At 46.1% G+C, this 22,924-nt stretch overlaps 1 protein-coding gene across 34 annotated transcripts; it reads right to left on the bottom strand.

Moving 5' to 3' along the window:
- Positions 1-871: 871 nt before the first annotated feature.
- On the bottom strand, positions 872-22,214 carry LOC113266825 (zinc finger protein 84). 34 transcript variants are annotated; one of them, XM_057306118.1, is made up of 9 exons: positions 21,837-21,887; positions 19,542-20,090; positions 17,688-17,838; positions 16,547-16,751; positions 16,148-16,343; positions 15,849-16,049; positions 9,401-9,527; positions 8,446-8,541; positions 872-3,573 (listed from the first exon to the last, which is right to left on the bottom strand). In XM_057306118.1, exons 6-9 carry the CDS (start codon positions 15,861-15,863, stop codon positions 1,589-1,591), a joined length of 2,223 nt encoding a protein of 740 aa, XP_057162101.1. In that variant the 5' UTR covers positions 15,864-16,049; positions 16,148-16,343; positions 16,547-16,751; positions 17,688-17,838; positions 19,542-20,090; positions 21,837-21,887; the 3' UTR covers positions 872-1,588. The 34 variants fall into 34 exon arrangements, with proteins under 34 accessions (XP_057162101.1, XP_048077288.1, XP_048077289.1 ...); XM_048221331.2 differs by having other exon boundaries at positions 17,681-17,838; positions 19,712-20,090; XM_048221332.2 differs by having other exon boundaries at positions 17,712-17,838; positions 19,712-20,090.
- Positions 22,215-22,924: the final 710 nt, after the last annotated feature.

Raw genomic sequence — 22,924 nt, 5'->3', positions numbered from 1 at the left:
TGGGAGTCTCCACGTAGAGGATGCAACTGGTGACGAAAGGTGAAACACAGATATTTCAAATGATGCAACAATGAAAACCCTATTTCCTAACACCTATCCAGTAGTCACAGAAATTCGCAGGAAAGCAAAACGGGCTTCCTTGGATACACCAAAAATATATTTCTCACCACAAAAATCTATTTTTTACATTTTCTGAACAGTGACTCTTAAATTAGCTTCTCCATCTAGGTTATTTTTGTTTTACAAAGTATTTTAAGAAACACCAAAAACATAATAGCACACAGCATCGTGATATTTCATCAGAGGGAAGTAACACACACGCTGTCCTTGAAGTACATCTACTTGAGGCACAAAGGCACCAAGCTGAATGGGACAGAACTTCACACAGCATGACCACCACTTAGCTTGAGTGCTGAGTGACAGAGTTCACACTCCTTTCTTTTGCTCACTCGTGAGTCACTATTGCTGGGTTGTGGTTCCTGCCTGTGAATACTTATTAACCAGATTTAGTATAAATTGTTTCTGACTTTCAGGCTGCAGACGACTTTACACAATTTTGGCTTTTGTACTGGAGAGAGAGGTCAGCAACAACAGACCCCTTTGATATGCCAACAGCCGTAAGGAAGAAGGAAGTGGTACTACCATTTCATCTGCATATTGAGCAGTAAGATGCGCTATATCAGTTACCATTTTTACTGTATCACTGAGGCAGAAAAACCAGCAGCACGTGGCGTGTCCTCACATCAGAGGCACTACCAGGTGTGGTATGTGCATTTCATGCTGCAATTCCATTAGCACACATGATTCCAAAACACGAGGCCCATGTGTGACTTAGGAGAATCGGCCATAAATACCACTGAGAAATGTCGTATTTAGATGTTTCAATGACTCAATTTATTCACATATTTTTAAAACTTCATTCTTCAGAGTGAACATACCATTAGAATTGGGCATTTTTGATAACCCCGTCTATAAAAAAATGTATGGCTTCCCTTTATAGCCTTATTTCTATGGGCACATGTTTCCAAGGTCTTTAAATTGTTAGTTTTACCCACAATATGAATTCCCCCAAAATACAATATGGTTGGATTACCTGCTGAAGAATGTCCCATATTTAGCATTTTCACTGAGCTTCATTCCTGAGAGTATTTTCTCAATGCACAACGAGCTGTGACTTCTTGATGAAAATATGACATTACTTGCTGCAGTCAAGGGGTTTTTCTTCACTTACTGGACTAGAGTTCACCCCAGTGGGGATATTTCCAGCAGTGAATGAGGTGGGACCTCTACAAGGCTCTCTGATGTTCACAGTATTTATTCCTCGTTGCTTTTCATTTCCCACTGTATGTCTGACAGGGTTTTGAAATCCCCTGCATCTCACAGGCTGTTTCTACTCTCGGGGTTCTTACATGAACAGGTTAACCTGCTGAAAGCTCTCCCTACATAACCTCAGAGTTCCTACCCTAAAAGATTACCCAGACAGACATACAATGTGATGCGAATATTTATCTGAAAGATTTACCCTAACTGTGTTTTCTGAAGTACGAAGAGGTGAGCTCTCTGTCAAAGACGAGTAGTAACTCCATTCCTAGGATTTCTTCACTGTGTGAGTTCTCTGGTGATTAATGAGCTGTGACTTTTGGGAGAAGGCCTTCCCACATTCATGGCATTGGTAGGGCTTCTCTCCTGTGTGAATTCTCTGGTGATTAACAAGCTGTGACTTCTGAGAGAAGGCTTTCCTACATTCACTGCAGCCGTAGGGCTTCTCCCCAGTGTGTGTCCTCTGATGTGGTATGAGGTGTGATTTCCGAGAAAAGGCTTTGCCACATGCACTGCACTCAAAGGGTTTCTCGCCTGTGTGTGTTCTCTGATGATTAATAAGGCTTGACTTCTCCCTGAAGGCTTTCCCACACTCACTGCATTCATATGGTTTTTCTCCTGTATGAGTTCTTTGATGTCTAATTAGCTCCGATTTCTCAAAGAAAGCTTTCCTACAAAGACTGCATACATAGGGTTTCTCTCCTGTGTGGATTCTCTGGTGAGTATTCAGCTGTGACTTCTGGGAGAAGGCTTTTTCACAATCCCTGCACCCGTATGGTTTTTCTCCTGTATGAGTTCTCTGATGAGTTGCAAGACTTGACTTCTCACCGAAGGCCTTCCCACATTCAGTGCATTCGTAGGGTTTCTCTCCTGTGTGAGTCCTCTGATGGGATATGAGATGTGACTTCTGACAAAAAGCCTTCCCACACTCACTGCACACATAGGGCTTTTCTCCTGTATGAATTCTCTGATGATTAGTAAGGCTTAATTTTTCACTGAAAGCCTTCCCACATTCACTGCATTCATAGGGTTTTTCTCCTGTGTGAGTTCTCTGGTGTCTAACAAGCTGAGATTTCCTGCTGAAGGCTTTCCCACATTTACTGCACACGAAGGGTTTCTCTCCTGTGTGTGTCATCTGATGGGATATGAGATGTGACTTCTGGGAGAAGGCTTTCCCACACTGAACACACACATGAGGCTTCTCTCCTGTGTGAGTTCTCTGGTGGTTAATGAGACTCGACCGCTCTCTGAAGGCTTTCTGACATTCGTTGCATTCATAGGGCTTCTCTCCAGTATGAATTGTCTGATGTCTAATGAGCTCTGATTTCTCAAAGAAGGCTTTTCTACAATCACTACATCCATAGGGTTTTGTTCCTGTGTGTGTCCTGTGATGTGTAACAAGCTGTGACTTCCTACTGAAAGCTTTCCCACAGTCTCTGCATTCAAAAGGTTTCTCTCCTGTATGGATTCTCTGATGATTAATAAGATTTGACTTCTCACTAAAGGCCCTCCCACATTCATTGCACCCATAGGGTTTTTCACCTGTGTGTGTCCTCCAATGTGAGATGAGATGTGACTTCCGGGAGAAGGCTTTCCCACATTCCCCACATTCATATGGTTTTTCTCCTGTGTGTGTTCTCTGATGGGATGTGAGCTGTGACTTCTGGGAGAAGGCTTTCCCACACTGGCCACAATTGTAAGGTTTCTCTCCTGTATGAGTTCTGTGATGCGTAACAAACTGGGACTTCTGGGGAAAGGTTTTGCCACACTTACCACAGCCATAGGCAATCTCTCTTATATGTCTGCTCTGATGTTTAATGAGACTGGATTTCTTACTGAAGCGTTTCCTACATTCACTGCACTCAAAAAGTTTCTCTCCTAAACGAGTTCTGTGATATATGATAATCTGAGACTTCTTAGAGCTAATTTTATCATATTTATCATATTCATAGTATTTTAACCAAGTATCAGTTTCCTCGGGCTTGGTATGGAGAAACAATTTATCAAATACACTTAAGCCATCTGGTTCCGTTTTTCCATAATCTGAGTTTGGAATAAGTAAATCTAAGTGCTGTTTTAAAAGTAATCCATCTACATCATCTTCACTGTTTGATTTCCTTACAGGAACAAAGTTCATGCTCAGATTGAATTTTTTTCCAAATGCATCACATTCGTGATCTTGTTTCATATTTCTAAACTTCTCCTGGTTATCCTGGTGCCATGTCATGTGACCATTTACTTGCAAGACTTGTTCTATAAAGAAAGAAAACCCTGTGAATGTTTCCATGGTTGTGTTTTTCTTTTTTAAGATTTATTTATCTATTTCAGAGAGAGAATACACAAAAGTAGGGGGAGGGGCAGAGGGAGAGTATCTCAAGCAGACTCCCCACTGAGCGTGGAGCCCAAACATGGGCTCAATCTCATGACCCTGAGATCATGACCTGAGCTAAAACCAAGAGTCAGATGCTCAACCGACTGAGCCCCCCAGGAGCCTCTTCTATGGTTGTGTTTACGGAATAAAAAACCAGCAATGCTATTTGAGGGGATGAATGCTTTGGAAGGTTGTCTCTCAGTCCCAAGTATAAGATCTATCCTCTTGGTATTGGGGGAAAACAAAGAAAAGAAAATGCTATAAATAGGAATAAGATACAAGCAGTGTATTAAGTCACCTCTGGTTGTTGTCAAATCTAAGTTTATAAAATGGAGAGAAAATGTAAAAAATTCATCAAGAGCAAGGAGGAACAACGAAAGGAGGGTGGAATGAGGAGCGGATATCCTCCAACCCACCTGACTCCACGAGGCACTGGGGACGGGGGACGGTCAGCCCCTGACTTGTGAAACTTACATTCTAACGGAGAAGAAGATAGAAAATTAACAGGTTTGATAGAGGAACTACTGAAGCCATTACAAGCTTGAAGAGTGAGAAATTGTAAACTTTTCCCCATTTTTAAATTTTTTGGAAGTTTGAAACTTTCCAAGCACATTTTCAACATTATTACCAAGAAATCCTCTTCATGGAATGCATCATCTTTCATTTAACCTGTTCAGGCACAAAACCTTAAGATCTATGTGTTCTTTCACTGAAAATACCCTAAGATAGGGGATGAGGGGAAAAGAGGTCTGGCAGTTAAAATCAGAGTCTAGTATAGAAATACTAGCTTTAAGATGGAGGTTGAGTCTGAATAAAGGGGTAACAGGAATTGTGAGAGCAGAAGATGAAGTATTTGTAAATTAACCGTTAAATTTTACATTGTAAGACTAAGTACACATTCGGAAATGTTTACTTTTTTCCCCACTAGAAAAATGGGACTGCTGTATGTTTGGTCATTTGTGGTATATCCCAGATACTCCAACTCTCTCCACCACTCTTCCCTGCTCTACTTTAATCTATCTTATTAGCTCAGTGAAATATCTTTCCACTTGGTTTCCCTGCTTCCCATTACATTTTCCACAATATAGTCAGGTCAAACTTTTAAAAATGTAAATCAGAGGGCACTTGGGTGGCTCAGTTGGCTAAGTGTCCGACTCGTGGATTTGGCTCAGGTCATGACCTCAGGGTCGTGGGACTGACCCCTACGTGGGGATCCATGCTCAGCAGGGGGTCTGCTTGTCTCCCTCTCCGACTCCCTCTGCCCTTCCCCCACTCGCGCACACTCTCTCTCAAATAAATATTTTTTTAATGTAAATCAGATAACTATTTTTATTTAAAATTACTTGAATCAATCTGTGTTCCTATTGCTTACAAGTTGATGTGTGACCTAGGTCCTGCACACAGCACAGCCTCTATCTCCCTGGCACACAGACCCCCAGACACAAAGGTTTCCCTGCTGTTTTCCTGAAGTCACCAAGACCCTTCCTGACCTGAAACATTCATATTTGTCATTCCTTTAGAGAACACTTTCCTCCAATTCACATAGCTCACTCATTTTGGTCTTCATGTCTAGAACTGGCTTCTCCACGTGACCATGTTGTGGAGTGAATGTTTGTGCGTCCCTCCTACCCACCCCCCCGCCCCCAAACCTCTATGTGGAAGACCTAACCCTCAGTGTGGCTGTTTTTGGAAATGGGATCTCAAAGGAATTAAGGTTAAATGAGATCATAAGGGTGGGGCCCTGATCCAAAAAGGTTAGTATCCTTATCAGAAACACCAGAGCAGGCCTCACCGCCCTCCCCCCACTCCCTGCACAAATGAAGAAAGGCCACGTGAGGGCAAGGTTAGTATCCTTATCAGAAACACCAGAGCAGGCCTCACCGCCCTCCCCCCACTCCCTGCACAAATGAAGAAAGGCCACGTGAGGGCAAGGTTAGTATCCTTATCAGAAACACCAGAGCAGGCCTCACCGCCCTCCCCCCACTCCCTGCACAAATGAAGAAAGGCCACGTGAGGGCAAGGCTACAAGGCAGCTGTTACAAGCCAGCAGGACTGTGTCCATCAGAACCCCATCACGTAGCACCTTGACCTTGGCCTTCCAGCCTCCAGAGCTGTGGGAATAGCTTTCTGTTGTTTACCCGTCTGTGGTATTGTTAGGGCAGCCGAGGCAGAGCAACAAACTCTCTGCCCTATTATCATCTGTCTACTTTATTTTATAATAGACCTTGCAGAGTCTGGGCTTTCCCTTGGTTACTGGCCAACTTGAATACTTTTATCCTCCCATGAGAAAGCCAGCACTGTGTAGACAGGGAACTGATCTCTAATGCTATTATAACCACACCACCCAGCACAATACCTGAAGAATAAGAGACATGACTATCTCTTCAACTTCCTGTGACACACGACTACGTACAAGGTAGCCCTTGGCTGCCATTCGGGAGCCTGGTTTCTGGAGTGTTCCCACCACTCCCCAGCTGGTAACAGGCCCCCTGTGCCTGGACTGTGTAAACAAGGTACGCTAGGCTGAGCACCGGCTCTCCTGGGAGTCTGCAATGCTGCCGTGTGCCATGCAGAGGCCCCCGGGTGCTGGGTCTTCAGTGAGCTTCCCTGGGCAGAAACACTACACGCATTACTGCGTCTTCGTTGCTGGGGTGACCCTCACGGAGAGAGCAGCACAGGAAACCTGTGCCCGGATTCCTTCAGACTCTGCTTGTGCCCCTTCCCCGGTGAGGAAGCTGTCAATATGTCGCTGTAATAACTCAGCCATCTGGACGATATCCTAAGTCCTCCCAGCGACTCTCCGAACGTGGTAGTGGTCTTGAGGACCCTGACACACAACCCTTGTTTAGTTAACTTTGACTACTAACTGCACTGCATTGCAGTGAAGCATAGATGTTCAATATTTAAATGCTGAATTAAAAAAAAATAATAAATGTAAATGTCTTAATTTCTTAACGAAGTTCTACACTTCTGTAAGGTGTTTTCCAGGTTTTTTATTTTTAATCATCTTTAGTCATCCTTCAACTGGAGGCTATCAATGAATGAAGGGCACCTAAAAATCACAAGAGGTTTCTCAAACTACAAACTCCAGTTCTAGAATACTCCATTTTAAAGGTACATATACACCACTGTACTGAATCAATTTTACCGGCAGTGGATCCATAACGCTTACTGTTGGGAAAAAACTGCCCAGGGATTCTAATGCACACCTGGCTAAAAACACCTGAATTAAAACAAGGGGCTTATTGCATAAATATTGTCTGACCCGTAGTGGATATAAACTACAAGCCCTGTGTGCACACAGCTCAGGGACCTAAAGAACATTACATACACTGTGATCAGGCCTGAGATGGAACTTCCAAAAAAAGTGAGAAAAATTTAGCTGGAACAGTCGAGGAACATTCCATGAGTATGAATGCAGCAAAAACAGAGCTTATGCAGAAAGGATTAAGATAAAGCTTAGCAGGATCGAACATTCAAACGCAGAGAAGAATAAATATTACATCTGAAAACACTGAGAAATGTTTAAATGGAGCTGACCATGAACTGGGGGAAAAGGGTAAACAGCTGACAGCCTCCAGAGACTCAGACCGTGGCGATCCCGGAGGAAGAGGCCACAGACTGTAGCAGATCCAGACCCTCTCGCTGCCTCAGCTACATTCAGAGGGACTGGCGCCTTGGGCAGTGGGGCCTACCCCAGGAACCCACATCTCTCTGCCCAAAACAATCCTTAGGCCACCTGGCATGCTTGATTTGTATGCAGGGATTCTGGACATTCTGGAGAATTAACACCCCCCACGGCAATGCTCAAGCCCTGAGAGATGGGAGTGAGCAGGCGACCAGCTTCCTGACCCACAGGGGCTCGCAGGAGCCGCTATGGGTCAGCACCCCTTCCATCACACACACTGCCATTCCCTCTCCACACCATCTCACTGCTCTTTCTCCCACCACAGTGTGGGGACCACATCCCCTGTAAATTCTTGGCACTCAGATACGTATCTCAGGGTCTGCTTTAGAGGGAACCTGGAGTCAACGTCACATAGCAGGGATAGTAGGGATGTAGAACAGATCAGAGACGGCTGGCTGCTTTAGGAACTGAAATACACGGTACCATTTGAGAACACTTTTAAAAGGTTAGACTCTAGCCCCATCGAGCAATTTGGAAAATTCAGAAATGACACATCATGGGCCTAGTTTTAAGTGTGACTCGAGTTAAGTTAAAAAGATAGTTTCCAAAGGGCAAGAAACTTAATAAGAATGCAAACAGAGAACATTCAATGTACCCCATGGTGTCTAATCTGCAGGAAAAGTACAGCAGAAGCCAATCTTAAACAAGGAGGAAAAGGAGCGCTGTTTGGAAGGAGTAAGAGAGAACTTCCTTTTCTGCTCCACAGGGCACTTCTCTGGGCATCAGACACCCAAACAAGGGCAAAGGAAACCTCCCGAAGGTACAAGAAGAGGTGAACAGAGGACAGAAGGAGACTAAACATGTCAGAACACCTAACAAGAAGTCGAAGTCCCAGACTTGACAAACAGGGAATAATTCGTGGCCTGGACAAGACGGACATATTTAGCAAAGAAGCCACATCTAAATGTGACTTATTTGAGTAGCTCATGTCAGCTGTTCTGAATCACCTCTGAAGGGTTACAGATCTTGAAGAGAGCTCTCCAGAGCACATTTCACAGAAGTCAACCCACTGACCAGCAGAGACTGAATTTCTGCCCTCCCGCACCTGGCTGCTTCTCGCCCTCACCTGGACATTCTGAACTTGCAACTTCTCCATCTCCAATCCATGGCTCCTCTCCTTGCTCCAACTTGAAGATGACATCAGGTTTCATAACTTCATACCCTGTTCAGGGGAAAACACAAAAGCCGTGGCCCTGACTGCTTGGGCTTTAGGGCCTCTGAAGAATGAGCAAGGCCGGACATCAGGCGGACACAGTGAAGATACCCATTGGTGTATCAACAGCGTAAGTAATTCTCAAAGGCAACGGTCTCTCTGGGGCTACTGGGGTCTCAGAATCTTTTTTTTTTTTTTTTTTTTTTTTTTTTTTTTTTAAAGATTTTATTTATTTATTCGACAGAGAGAGACAGCCAGCGAGAGAGGGAACACAAGCAGGGGGAGTGGGAGAGGAAGAAGCAGGCTCATAGCGGAAGAGCCTGATGTGGGACTCGATCCCGGAACGCCAGGATCACGCCCTGAGCCGAAGGCAGACGATTAACCGCTGTGCCACCCAGGCGCCCCATGAATCTTTGACTTCTATTGTCCAGATCCAAAACCATTACACACTTCAGAAGCTCTGGAGCCACTCTGCCTGGGTTCAAATCCAGGCCCTTTCATTTACTAGCTCTCAGTCCTTGGGAAAGTTACTTAGAAGGAGAATAATCGTACCTGCCGCACAAAACTGCTCTGTCAGTCAGTCCACACGTGAACAGTACGTGAAATACAGTAAGTTCCTTGCGTTAGGTGCCGACCACTAACGGTACGAACACTACGATCCTGACAAGCTCCAGAGCCGCACAACAAAAATAAGTCTTCATTATTGCAAGGTGAGGTGCAGACGTCCTCCCTAGTGTCATAGTGCAAGGGACTTTTAGTCTCTTAAGTTCAGGTCCAAAACCATGAGAGATGTCAGAAGCCTCAGAGCTCTCAGCAACTCAAACAGTAGGGTGCTGGGCCTGACGAGGCCCTCGGGGAGCTGCCTTACCCAGCGACACGAGGCTGCTGTAGTTCTCCAACATGACATCCTTGTACAAGTCCTTCTGGCCGGGGTCCAGGAGCTGCCATTCTTTCTGGGTGAAGTCCACAGATAAATCTTCAAACGAGAGCGCCTCCTGTAAGAGCACGGTCCCGGTGAGTCCAAAGCAAGGATCGCTATGGGACGTGGGAAAGGGGGACTGGAGTTTGAGCACACCACTCTCATCACAGCAAGCTACGAAGAATGACGACTGCGTCTCCTTCGCATTACGTCTCTGGGATAAAATGCCATCCCTCCATTCACACGATACCTGACAACTGGAATTCGCAATCTTAAATCTTCCAAACAAAGTATGTACCGAACCTCAACTCTGGCACCAGAGAAGTGGTACCAAAAGAAAAGATAGTAAAACAACACTCTAAAAAGCTGCACAGCCTTGCAGAGGGCTGGAAACATACACACCTATTCATAAAACAAGCTACTGTAACAGCAGGGGCAGAAATGAAGGGAGGGTACAATGTGGGTCAAAGCAAGAGCAGTTTGAGGGCCAGCTCAGGCTCTCTGCAAGAGGTAAAGCTTGAGATGAGTTTTAGGAAATTAGCAGTGCTTTCCACAAAAATGGGGATGCAAAGGCATTCTGGGAGCCAACAGCTCCAATGAGACCCCAAAACTGCTAGAGTTTAGGAGGTGCAAACAGTTTAGTTAGACAAGATCACAGGGCGTAAGGTAGTGATTAGATTAAAGGCCGCATGGGAGGCAGGGCCAACTGCAGTTAAACGACCCAGACACTTTCTCTTTCTTTTTTTATTAAAGATTTATTTGAGAGAGAGAGAGAGAGAGCCTGCAGGGTGGGGGGGTGGAGGGAGAAAGAATCTCAAGCCAACTCCCCATTGAGCACGGAGCCTGACACGGGGCTCAATCTCACGACCCAGAGGTCAGGACCTGAACCAGGCACCCGTAAGCTAGACACTTTCTTATTGCCAACAGCTAGCCATGATTTCATGGAATGGGAGTGATATATCCAAATCTAGGTCTCAGAAAGGTTTCTGGATTTTAGGTCATGATGGATTTCTGTCCCAAAGCCTCCTGAGAGGACCGGGAAACATGCACTCTAAAAAATCCACAATACCATCAGAAAATACAAAACCTACCTAAACAGCACATCATACACTTGAGAAGAGCCAGCAAACCTGACAACAGTTGATAAAAGTACCCGTTTTGAACAACTGAGAGAAAAAAACACTTTTATTAAAAATGCGCTTCAGACATTCAGGGCTCAGGACACTGCCAGACAACACCAAACGCATGTCCTAGGAGTCCCAGGAAGAGAAAAGCAGGATTGTGGTGGACAAAGGAAATGACAGCTACATGCTTCCCAAATGTGGCAAAAGGCATAAGCGGGCAGATTCAGGAAACTCAGCGAACCCCCCACTGGATAAACACAAAGAAAGTCACAACCGAACACGTCATAGTCCCACTGCTACAAACTACAGACAAAGGAAGAAGTCACGTCACTTCGAGGGGACAGCAATTCAAGTGACTGCAAATTTCTTATTCAAAAGCATAGATGCCAGAAGAAAGTAGAACATTTTAAAAGTGCTGAAAGGAAAGGATTTTGTAGCCAATTTAAATACTGATTAGAAATAACTGTGAAATAAGGACATTTACTCTTATGAAAAAAAAAACTAAGAGCCTTCAGGGCAGGAGACCTGCTGTGAAAGGGTTAACGGGTGCAGCACCAGCGGGCAACTCAGGGGGGCAGGGGTTAAGAATCTGTGCAAATATGACACTCAGTCTTCTTCTCTTACGTCCTCTGAAATATGTTTGGTGGCTGAATGCAAAAGCCGTGCACCTCCCGCCGGAGTCCCCAGTGTGCACAGTGGTAATAGGACAGGGGTCAGGGGCCTAGATGGTGGTGTGGTTTCCACACCCTTTTCCAAGTAGCAACACCAAGACTGAACACTGTTGCGCTTCAAACGACACCACTGAAAAATGAAATGGTAAGCCACAGACAGGAAAAATTATTTGCAAATCCTATTTCTGATTAAAAAAAAAAACTTGACCCAGAACTTAAAGAAAAACCTCTTATAAAGAATGAACAAACAAACAGATAAAAAGCAGGCAGCAAGGTCCTGGCAGCCTCAGACAGCGGAGCAGGTGATGCTGGATCTCAGGGTCAAGCGTTCAGGCCCCATGCTGGGCGTGGAGTCTACTTAAAAAAATTTTTTTAGGGGCGCCTGGGTGTCCAGGATAGTTGGGCATCAGCCTTTGGCTCAGGTCATGATCTCAGGGACCTGGGATCGAGCCCCACGGCACAATCCTGGCTGGTTCAGCAGGGGGAGTCTGCTTCTTCCTCTCCCTTTGCTGCTCCCCCTGCTTGTGTGCTCTGTCTCTCTCTCAAATAAATAAATATTTTTTAAAAAACGTATAAAAGTTTTTTTTAAATAAAAACTGGTATTTTATTTACTTTTTTTAAAGAATTTATTTATCTATTTGACAGAGATAGAGACAGCCAGCGAGAGAGGGAACACAAGCAGGGGGAGTGGCAGAGGAAGAAGCAGGCTCCTAGCAGAGGAGCCCGACGCAGGGCTTGATCCCAGGACCCTGGGATCACGCCCTGAGCCGAAGGCAGACGCTTAACGACTGAGCCACCCAGGCGCCCCTGGTAGAGTATTTTAATACATTCTACCAAAGAAGACATAGGAATGGCTAATAATCAGCAATGAAACAGTGAGCAACGTCACTAGTTACTAAGGAACAGCAAGTTAAGGCCACAATGAGAAACCGCCTGACATTCGCCAGCACGATGATAATCAACCAGACGATAACAAGTGTTGGAAAAGATGTGGAGAAACTGGAACTGAACAATGGTAGAAATATAATGTGGTTCTGACACTACGGGACTATGGCAGTTTCCTTAAAAAGTTAAATATAGGGGCGCCTGGGTGGCACAGCAGTTAAGCGTCTGCCTTTGGCTCAGGGCGTGATCCCGGCATTCTGGGATCGAGCCCCACATCAGGCTCCTCCACTGGGAGCCTGCTTCTTCCTCTCCCACTCCCCCTGCTTGTGTTCCCTCTCTCGCTGGCTGTCTCTATCTCTGTCGAATAAATAAATAAAATCTTAAAAAAAAAAAAGTTAAATATAATTTTACCATACAAAGCAGCAAGGATACTCTCAGGCATGTTCCCAAGAGAAAGGAAAACCGAGGTTCATATGAAACATGTACACAACTGCCCCACGAACAGGACTGACGACCACTGTGACATATGAATAATCCAGACGCCTACCAAGTGGTGAACAGGTACACAGACAGGGAACACCCACAGAATGGAACACGGGGCAACAGTGAAAAGAATGAATTTCTGACATGCGCCAACACATGGATGGACTTCAAAACCCTGCACTGATGAGAGAAGCCAGACACAGAAGCGCACACATGATCTATGCCCACGGACATGAAATCAGAGTAGGCAAACCCATGGCTGCCTCCGCTGCGGGTGGAAACAGGGACTGACGGCAAGACCGCCAGGTCCTCCTGGGTGAAGCGGACCTTCTGCAGCTGGAATGACAATAACACAACATAAAATTACCAGAAAATCCCCGACTCACACACTTAACCTGGGTGGACCCTACTCAGCTCACAGTTGAGAAGAGCTGTTAAAGGGATAACGTGAAAGTGGTCAAGCTATGCCACATATTTGACAACTTAGGTAAAAGAGATATTCAAGCAATGCCCTGGAAAATGACACAAGACGAAATAAAAATCTGAATTAATTCCGTAAATGTTAAAGACACTGACCCCCACAATTTAAAACCTTCCTTCAAAGAAAACTCCAAGTCTAGGTGGCTTCAGAGGTGAATTCTTCCAATCATTTAAGGAATAGATAAAATCACGTCACAGAAACCCCTCCCGAGCGCAAGCTTCTCGACACTGTATAAGGCAAGCCGACCAAGCCAGACAAAAACACAGTAAATGAGCACCACAGGCAAGTAACTAACAGAACCAAGATCCCTAACAAAAAATCAGCAAACTGAACCAAGCCGTGTGTAAAAACAGCATAATGTGACCTGCAGTGCAAGATGGGTTAGCACTCAGAAATCAATAAATCATATGAACAGAACAAGGGAGACAAACCATTATTTCAACAGATGTGGAAAAGGCACATGATGATACTGTGTTTATTGTAAAACACCGTCAACAAACTAGGACCAGAACTTGTAACCACAATCTACACACGACTATAGCTAACAAGATGCTTGATGAAACTCTGAATACTTGCTCTCTGGGGACCAGAAGGACACTGTCCAAAAGAATTTTTCGTGATGACTTCCATGTTCTTTGCCTGCACCATCCAACAAGGCAGCCATGAGCCACAAACATCTAGTGAGCACTTCAAAGGTGACTAGGAAAGGATTTTATTTTTAATCTAAATTCAATTAGTTACCATATACTGTATTATTAGTTTCAGGAGTAGAATTTAGTGATTCATCAGTTGCATGTAACACCCAGCACTCATTACATCAAGTGCCCTCCTTAATGCCCATCACCCAATTACCCCATCCCCCTACCCACCTCCCCTCTAGCAACCCTCAGTTTCTTCCCTAGAGTTAAGAGTCTCTTATGGGGGGGGGGGGGTGCGCCTGGGTGGCTCAGGTGGTAAAGTGTGTGCCTTCCGCTCAGGTCATGATCCCAGGGTCCGGGGATCGAGTCCCACATCGGGATCCCTGATCAGCAGGAAGCCTGCTTCTCCCTCTCCCTCTGCCTGCCACTCCCCCTGCTTGTGCTCTCTCTCTCTGTCAAATAAATAAAATCTTTAAAAAAAAATTTTAAATAAAATAAATTTTAAAAACTTTAGAGTCTCTTATGGTTTGCCTCCCTGTTTTTACCTTATTTCTCCTTTCCTTCCCCTATGTTCCTCTGTTTTGTTTCTTAAATTCCATGAGTGCAATCATATAATTGTCTTTCTCCGACTTATTTCACTTAGCGTGATACCCTCTAGTTCCAGCCACGTTGTTGCAAATGGCAAGATTTCATTTTTGATGGCTGAGTAATATTCCGTGCCCGTGTGTGTGTGTGTGTGTGTGTGTGTGTGTGTGTGTGTGTGTGTTTGTGTGTGCGTGGTGTGTGTGTGCTTGTGTGTGCGTGGTGTGTGTGTGTACACAACACACCACACCTTTATCCACTCATCAGTCTATGGACACTTGGGCTATTTCCATAGTGTGGCGTTGTGGACATTGCTGCTGTAAACATTGGGGCACAGGTGCCCCCTTGAATCTCTATGTTTGTACCCTGTGGAAAAAGACCTCACAGTGTAATCGCTGGCCTGCAGGGCAGCTCCATTCTTAACTGTTTGAGGACCCCCCATACTGCTCTCCAGGGTGGCTGCACCAGTTTGCATTCCCACCAAGAGTGTAAGAGGGTCCCCTTCTAATTTTACTTTGGTTTAACTAACTAATTAAACAGCACAGATACCTAACGGCAACCCACTGAATAATAATTTGTCTGGTCTTTGTCTCAGGTTCCCGGGACAGAGCTTTTAAAGCCTTGTTATTTGAGGGCACCTGAGCAGCTCAGTTAGTTAAGCCTCTGACTCTTGATTTCGGCTCAGGTCACGATCTCATGATAGTGAGATTGAGCCTGTTGGGCTCATGGATGTGGAAATGCTTAAGATTCCCTCCTCTCCCTCTGCCCTTCCACTCTCCCAAACCCTGCTTTCACTCTCTCTAACAAAAAAAACCCCAAAAACAAACAAACAAAAAAACCAAAAATCAAATCTTAAGACCTTCTCAAGGTCCTATCGTTAATAAAGTTGGCCCTTGAAAGGAGTGCCTGGGGGGCTCAGTTGGTTAAGCTTCTGCCTTCGGCTCAGGTCATGATCCCAGGGTCCTGAGATGGAGTCCCACATCGGGCTCCCTGCTCAGTGGGAAGCCTGCTTCTCCCTCTTCCTCTGCTGCTCCCCCTGCTTGTGCTCTCTCTCAAATAAATAAATAAAATCTTAAAAAAAAAAAAAGTTGGCCCTTGAACATCATAGGTATGAACTGTGCAGGTCCACTTATATGCAGATTTTTTCAGTAAATATGGTTATAGTACTATAAATGTATTTTCTCTTCCTTATGATTTTAATAACATTTTCTTTTCTCTAGCTTTATCATAAAACACAGTATATAATACACATACAAAATACGTGTTAATCACCCATTCCCGGTAAGGCTTCCGGTCAACAGTAGGCTGTGAGTAGTTAAGTTTTGGGGGAGTCAAAAGTTACACATGGATTTTCCCCAGTGCAGCGAGCAGCGCCCCTGACCCACCATTGTTCTAACTGCTCCAGTTTTGTCCCAACCCGGGTCTTCTACGCTGAGGCTATTTTCCCGACTTCTTAACTACTTCTACATTTTTCACTCGAAGACGTACACACCTCTTCTAATGCCCTGGAATATAAAGTAGCAATCACCTCACCTGTAACATGGTCATTTTCTGTTGCAAGATGAGTAGCACCTCTGAGCTCTGCTCCACCCCGAGCCTCTTCTGCTTCTGCCCCAAAGCTCCGCCAGGAGGCCGTGGCTGGGTCTCTCACACCGCGAGCAGGTTCCTGGCTCCAGGAGCTCCTTCCTTACAACCCATGAGCAGGCTTATCGGTGGGTAACCAGGATCTGCGGACTTAGGAACAAATGCACTTTGATGGTATCTCTGCCCCTCTTGCTAGGAGCCAGGCATTCCCAATCATCTGTGTGTCTCTGCAACTGAAATAGGGCTACCTGGGGGCAGGAACAGGAGATAGTGCAACAGAAGAGCAGAAGTCTGTGAGCCGGCAAACAGATCAAGAGCAGAAATAAAGTACTTCTGACATCCATTCACTGCTCACTCGGGACACCGCAGGATAAATCACTTTCACAGGTACAATGAAGCTCAGCTCTACTTGAGGCAGACAGAATTCTGGAGAGCTTAAGTGATCTATATGAAAACAGACTGGAGTTTCAGTCAGCTCTTCCCTTCACTGGCTACAGGGCTTTGGGCAGAACAGACAGGCTTCATCCTTAAGACCCACAGCCCCTATCAAAGTCCTCCATGACCCCTCAACTTACGGGGCCAGCTCTAAAACTTCGGATAGAAGCAATTAAAGTCTCCCAGTAAGATTACAGATGGGTGACTTTTACCTTGTTTCCTGCTGACATCTGGATTTAATGCTATGTTGCTCGACACACGGGGGTTATGTATTTCTGGAAGATTATGCCTTAATCATTGTGTAACAGCACTCCTTATGCCGAATCATGCTCCTTTCTTGGCTTTTAAGCTTCATTTTTTTACTTGCTAAAATTGTGAGGATAAAGTGGACCTCTGGGTCTACTTCACGAAGAGATTCTGAGGAATCAATGAAATAATAAGAGGGATGTGAATGCTTTCTCTGTGTTAGGGAAAACACTAAGCGCTTTATAATCTGACACTCACAGACAACCCAAGGAGGCATTTGTCAGAATCTCCACATTACCAAAAGCAAGCAGAGATCTTTAAAGTGACTCGTGTGCATGACTGCACGGCCGTCAGGTAGCAGAACTGGAATACTCTTTCTTTCTTGCTGTGTTCAAGGCACTTATGCTAAAATCCTGTCACGTGTGTGTATTTACGCAGACACAAACCATACGTCCTCGAATTAGCTCTTATCTTAGCACACATTCAGTCACCATATCTCCACGGAAACACAAATGAACGGCCTGCTGCCCTCAAATCATACTAAAACACAGCACTTAAAAAAAGCTCTTCCCTTTCAAGTCTTTCTGCGATTCAAACTTCAGCACCAGCTCAGAAACACAGACAGAGGTTTCTCCCAGTCACACAAGAAATGATGCGTTTAGATGGTGAAAATACATGCATTTTAGGACAGGCGCTGGCACATGAGCACTGCACAAGTATCACCTCTAATTACTCCTACGGCAGTGAAACATGATGGCAAAGTGCAGAAATGTATACAAGCTAAGCAAGAAACAAGTATTACCTCTTCCACCACACCACAGACAACCCCTCTTAAGAGATGGGGAAACTGTGTGGATATTTTAACAATATAAGTAGTATAGGGTCACATTTAAAATCGGTTTTTGCTCCCCCCTCCCCGCCCCATGCAAAGACCATCCTTCCAGGTCAATAAACATAGCTCTATAATATCCACAGTCTTCTCATATAAAATAATGAAAAGGTAGAAAGTAAAATCTACTCTAAAAGAAAAAAACCACAGAAATTATGTAGGGATATACTTGGACAAGAAAACATATAAGACCCATATGAAAGAAACAAACCACCGACAGGGACTATGAAGAGGCTTCATACATGTACAGTCTGGTCTTGCTCTGGGATATGAAGACTTCACAGTGAAGCAATTTAGCCCCAAATGCTTTGTATCTTTACTCGACTCCAGTCATAATCTCAAAAAGTTTTTCTTAATTCTAAAGTTCATCTGGAAGAAAAAAGGTTCAGGAATAGCTTGGACACTTTTAGAAATACAAAATAATTGGGGCGCCTGGGTGGCTCAGTTGGTTAAGCAACTGACTCTGGATTTTGGCCCAGACTGTGGTCTCGAGGTTGTGAGATCGAGCCCCAAGTCAGACACTGCTCTGCACTCTGCGGGGGTCTGCTCGAAGATTTTCTCCCTTTTCCCCTCCCCCAACACACACGCACACTCTCTCTCTCAAATAAATAAATCTTTAAAAAAAAATCACAAAATAATGATTATGAACAGGTCCATGTAATATTAACATGTATTATAAAATCAAATAATTAAAAACATTTGACGTCTCCGTAAAAGACATGTAGATGAATGAAGCGTTAACAGTTCAAATATGTAAGAATTGAATAGGCAATAAATGTGGCATTTCTTTCTTTTTTTTTTAAAGATTTTATTTATTTATTTGACAAAGAGAGACAGAGCACAAGCAGGGGGAGGGGCAGAGGGAGAGGGAGAAGCAGACTCCCCGCTGAGCAGGAAGCCCGATGCAGAAGTCGATTCCAGGACCCTGGGATCATGACCCGAGCTGAAAGCAGACACTTAACCAACTGAGCCACCGAGGCACCCCAAAAATGGCATTTCAAAGCCATGAGTAAAACTGGATTGTTTAATGAACAGAAGTGATAACATTTTGTATCTCACACATTACAACAAACTACTTCCATATGGATTTTAATTTAAACCACAACAATGCCTTAAGAAAACACAGGTGATGCACCCCAACGTTTACAGCAGCAACGTGCACAACAGCCAAACTGTGGAAAGACCCAGACGTCCATCGACAGATGAACGGATAAAGATGTGGTAGAGATACAACAGAATATTACTCAGCCATCAAAAAGAAACTTGCCCTTTACAACGATGTGGATGGAACTAGAGGGTATGATGCTGAGCGAAGTAAGTCAACCAGAGAAAGACAATTCTCATACAATCTCACCGATGTGTGGAATCTGAGAAACGAGGCAGAGGGTCATAGGGGAAGAGAGGAAAAAAGGAAGCAAGATGAAACCAGGGAGAGAGACAAACCATAAGAGACTCTTCGTCTCGGGAAACACACTGAGGGCTGCTGGGGGGAGGGAATGGGGTGGCTGGGGGATGGACATTGGGGAGGGTATGTATTGTGGTGAGTGCTGTGTGTTGTGTAAGACTGATCAATCACAGACCTGTAGCCCTGAAACAAATAATACAGTATATGTTAATTAAAAAAAAAAAAAAGAACCCAAAGGTGATTACTTGTGTAATTTGGGGGAAAATTTCCCTACACATAATACAAAGGCAAAAACCATAATTTAAAAGTCAATAAATTTAAGCATTAAAAAATTTAAAAATCTCTGCATGGTTTAAAAAAAGTCAATTATAACTGCATAACCGCACCCCCAACACACACACCACGAGCCAGGAAAATATACCTACAACATTTGCTTTGCATTATGCTTTCACTTCACTGCACATAGTAAAAATTCTGGCACTGTGACAAATAAAACTCTGTTTATCATGCAAACCATTTCCTTAGGCAGACAACCAAATTCACAGTGTGATTTTAAAATTTCCTTTGTAATTGTTGTCAAAGACTACTTGGTGAAGTTCACTTGGGCTTCAATGAGTACTTATCAAGAGTAGAAAACTCCCGTCAGGTCAAAATGATGTGGACTTACATGGGGCCTGCGAGGGCTCAGTCAGGAAAGCATCCAATTCTTGCTTCCGGCTCAGGTCATGATCTTGGGGTCCTGGGGTCAAGCTCAGTGGGGAGTCCGCTTGAGACTCTCCTTCTCCTTCTGTCCCTCCCCAACTCCCTCCCAAAGAAAAAAAAACGATGAAGACTTACTACAGAAGATACACCAAGTTGAGAATTTCAGGTGAACAAGTGCGGCAAGCCATCAGCGTGGGTAGTGTTATTCTGATGACATTTCTTATTCAGAAAAATGCAGACTCAGCCTTGCTCTAATTTAAACAAATGTGTTTTTGAAAGTTGAAAGTTTGAGAAGTTTTCTCCTGAACTCTCTATCTGGCTCCCGTGCGTCCTCTCAGCAGATGGAAGCCTGAGCCCTCCTCTGCACAGCTGGCCCCTTGGGCGCGACTGCTGCTCTGCGTACCTTGGCAGCTTGCCGCACAACACCCAGCGCTCCGCCACAGCGCTCACATGTGTCTTCAGAACGAAGGGGCAACCGTCATCACCGCTGCGCGCTTCCACTTAGCATCAAGTTCTGAAGGAATTTCAGGGGAAAGGTAGAGGAAAATAAAAAATAACATTTATTTACTGACTGTGACAGACGTTTCAAACATCATATTGGGTGGTTTCTGTTTTGTTTTTTTTAATGCATCCAGCACCCACTACGGAAAGTGATGAGGCACAGAGGTTCAGCACCTTGCCCAACGTCGATGACACACTCAGCAAGCGGCAGCTCCGCGCCACTGGTCCCATTCAGTGTCCCCGAAGCCCTGCAGTCACAGCCCCTCAACAAGAGTGGGGGTGGGGGAAGGGAGGGCAAGGCCTCCAGTTTGTTTACATTTTAGTACGTGCCACCCCGTCCCTGTCCAGAAAGAACACCACCAGGGCAAACTAAGGATAAAAACAAAAGGAAGAAGGGCGTCTGGGTGGCTCAGCCCACTAAGTGCCTGACTCTCCATCTCGGGTGAGGTCTGGATCTCAGGGTCGTGAATTCAAACCCCGGCACTGGGCTCCATGCTGGGTGTGGAGCCTACTTAAACACAAAAATGAACAAACAAATGGAGGATTAGTTCTCAGGGGCCCAATGAAAAAACTCCCGGTGCGGAACGAAACAGTCCACCTTGAGGAAAGGCCTTCTGTAATAGATCGTCATGGCTTTAAGCCGCATATTCCCAATTCTGCTTTTTTAAGGAAATGTAAATAAGATGTACTAAAACTATACCTACATTAACATACAAGAAATGTACCAAAATATTAACCGTGATTATCGCCTGGTGATGGGAGCATGAAAGATTTTCATTTGAGTCTGTTTATCAAGCTGATCCAAACTGGCTACAGTGAGCACATTTTAAATTTATAAAAGAAAACAGTATAAACATTTCTTAAAATGTTAAAGTCCTGGGGCACCGGGGTAGCTCAGGTCCTGATCCCAGAGTCCCACGACGGGCTCCCTGATTGGGGGGGGGGGGGGGGGGCTGCTTCTCCAGCTCCTCCCCGCTCCTGCTCTCTCTTGCTATCTCTGTCTCTCAAATAAATATTTTAAGTCCTTAACCCAAGAACACAGTCCAGTCCACCACCACACGGTTGAAACAAAGCAAACGAGTAATTAAAATAAAAGTACGTGTTAATGACGGCAAAACCCATCAGAACTAGGTGGGGAAAAGATCATTTCTTCGCACCCCCCCCCATTTTCAGGCGATAAACATGAGACCCAGAAATCGCGAGTGGAGGGTCCAAAGTCGCGGAGGGGGCCACAGTCGGAGAGAGCGCCTCGGGCGCAGCAGCCAGCAGCTGTCAAAAACTATCTGGGGTTTGTTTCTGGCTTTGGGGTTTGTTTTTAGTAGCGAAGCCCCTTAAGAACGACTCTACTGACACGGGCGGGGCGGGGCGGAGCGGGTGAAGCCGGACCGCAGGGGGCCGGGAGGCCGGCAAGAAGTCGCCCTGACAGCGGGACCCCAGACCCTCCCTGCGCAGCCGGGGTTCCGGCCCCGCGGGGCGCGCGTCGGGCCGCGGCCCCGGACGGCCAGGGTCGCCCGGCGGGGGTCGTGCTCTGAGGCCACGTCCGCCGGCGGGAGCCCGGGCCGAGCCCAGGAGCGTCCCGGACCCGCGCAGACCCCGCGCCACGCCGCGCTGCCCGCGAACCGCCGCCCGCCCACGCTCCGGCGCCCACAGGCCTCCAAGCCTGCCGCCCAGACACGACCCCAGGTCCTTCCCGAGAGACCCCGAGACCCCCGCACGCCTCCCAACCGCGGCCGGAGGAAATCCGCCCCCGAACCCGCACCGACTCCAGCACCGACCCCAGGCCTCCGTCGTCTGACGCGCAGGCCCGGGAGCCACGTGACCCGCCCCAGCGCCCCCAGACTCGCCGCCGCCCCGCCCCCGCCCGCATGCGCCCCCGGCCCGCACGCCTGCCCGGCCCGCGGGCCTCGGTGCGGTGCCTGTGGGTCCGCGAGATCCCGAGGGGGCTGCGGCGGAGCCGGGGAGGGGGGGGCGCGCGCACGGGCATGCGGGCGCGCGCGCGGAGACGCCCACACTCGCCTCTCGCTCCGCGGCGAAGGACAAAGAAAGGGGGCGCAGCCCGAACGCGTCAGGGGCCGAGCGAGTGCGAGTACGCGTGCGCGAGAGAAAGACGCCTTTGTTTTTGCTTTTTTCTTTTCTTTTTTTTTTTTGGTCGGCTTCTCTCCAGGAAAACGCCTTTGAACTACATTTCCCAGAAGGCTCCGCGGCACGTAGGCGCCCTGCGTCTGAGAAGCGCCGGTCGCCTGGAGCCGGGAGGGCGACTGCCCGCCTGGGAGCGAGGGGCCTGAGCGCGCGTGCGCGAAAAACGGAGAGGATGAGGATTTCAAAAGACTAGGAATAGAAATCCACGCATACCTTAAAAAAAGGAAAAAGACAAAAAAGACAACTGGCTTAATCCAGTTGAGGCGGGGCGCCTGGGTGGCTCGGTTGGTTAAGCATCTGCTTTCTGCTCAGGTCGTGATCCAAGGTCCTGGGTTCGAGTTCCACGTGGGACTCCCAGCTCAGCGGGAAGCCTGCTTCTGCCTCTCCCTCTCCCCCTGCTCGTGCTCTCTCTCGATCACTCTATCTCTCTCAAATAAATAAAGAAAATATAGACATCAACTGTAAAGCTAGAATCCTGCTTAATGTTGGAACATCAGGAGGACTTAGTGGCAAGATAGGGATACCCTACGATCGGGATTTCTAAATCGAAGAGATATCTGAAATGCAGAACATACAGGTAACGTGTTTCGGTGTTCACCGCTGAAATCTGTATTTCCACAGGATTGGGATTTTATTTCATAGATTGTCAGTTATCCTTTGCCTATTTTTCTGTCAGGTTCTTTTTCTACTAGACTCATGGAGTTGTTA

This window comes from Ursus arctos, unplaced genomic scaffold (genome assembly GCF_023065955.2).
Source record: "Ursus arctos isolate Adak ecotype North America unplaced genomic scaffold, UrsArc2.0 scaffold_34, whole genome shotgun sequence".
NCBI classification, from domain to species: domain Eukaryota; kingdom Metazoa; phylum Chordata; class Mammalia; order Carnivora; family Ursidae; genus Ursus; species Ursus arctos.
This window is presented reverse-complemented; position numbering and strand designations above follow the sequence as displayed.

Bases quoted from the DNA above. Each gene is read 5' to 3' on its own strand.
- LOC113266825 (XM_048221317.2), bottom strand. The intron at 8,542-9,400 runs GTAAGGCAGCTC...TCCCCTGAACAG, and splicing joins CAGCAGCCTCGTGTCGCTGG to GGTATGAAGTTATGAAACCT. The intron at 3,574-8,445 runs GTGAGGGCGAGA...CTTTCTTTATAG, and splicing joins TGCAAGTTCAGAATGTCCAG to AACAAGTCTTGCAAGTAAAT.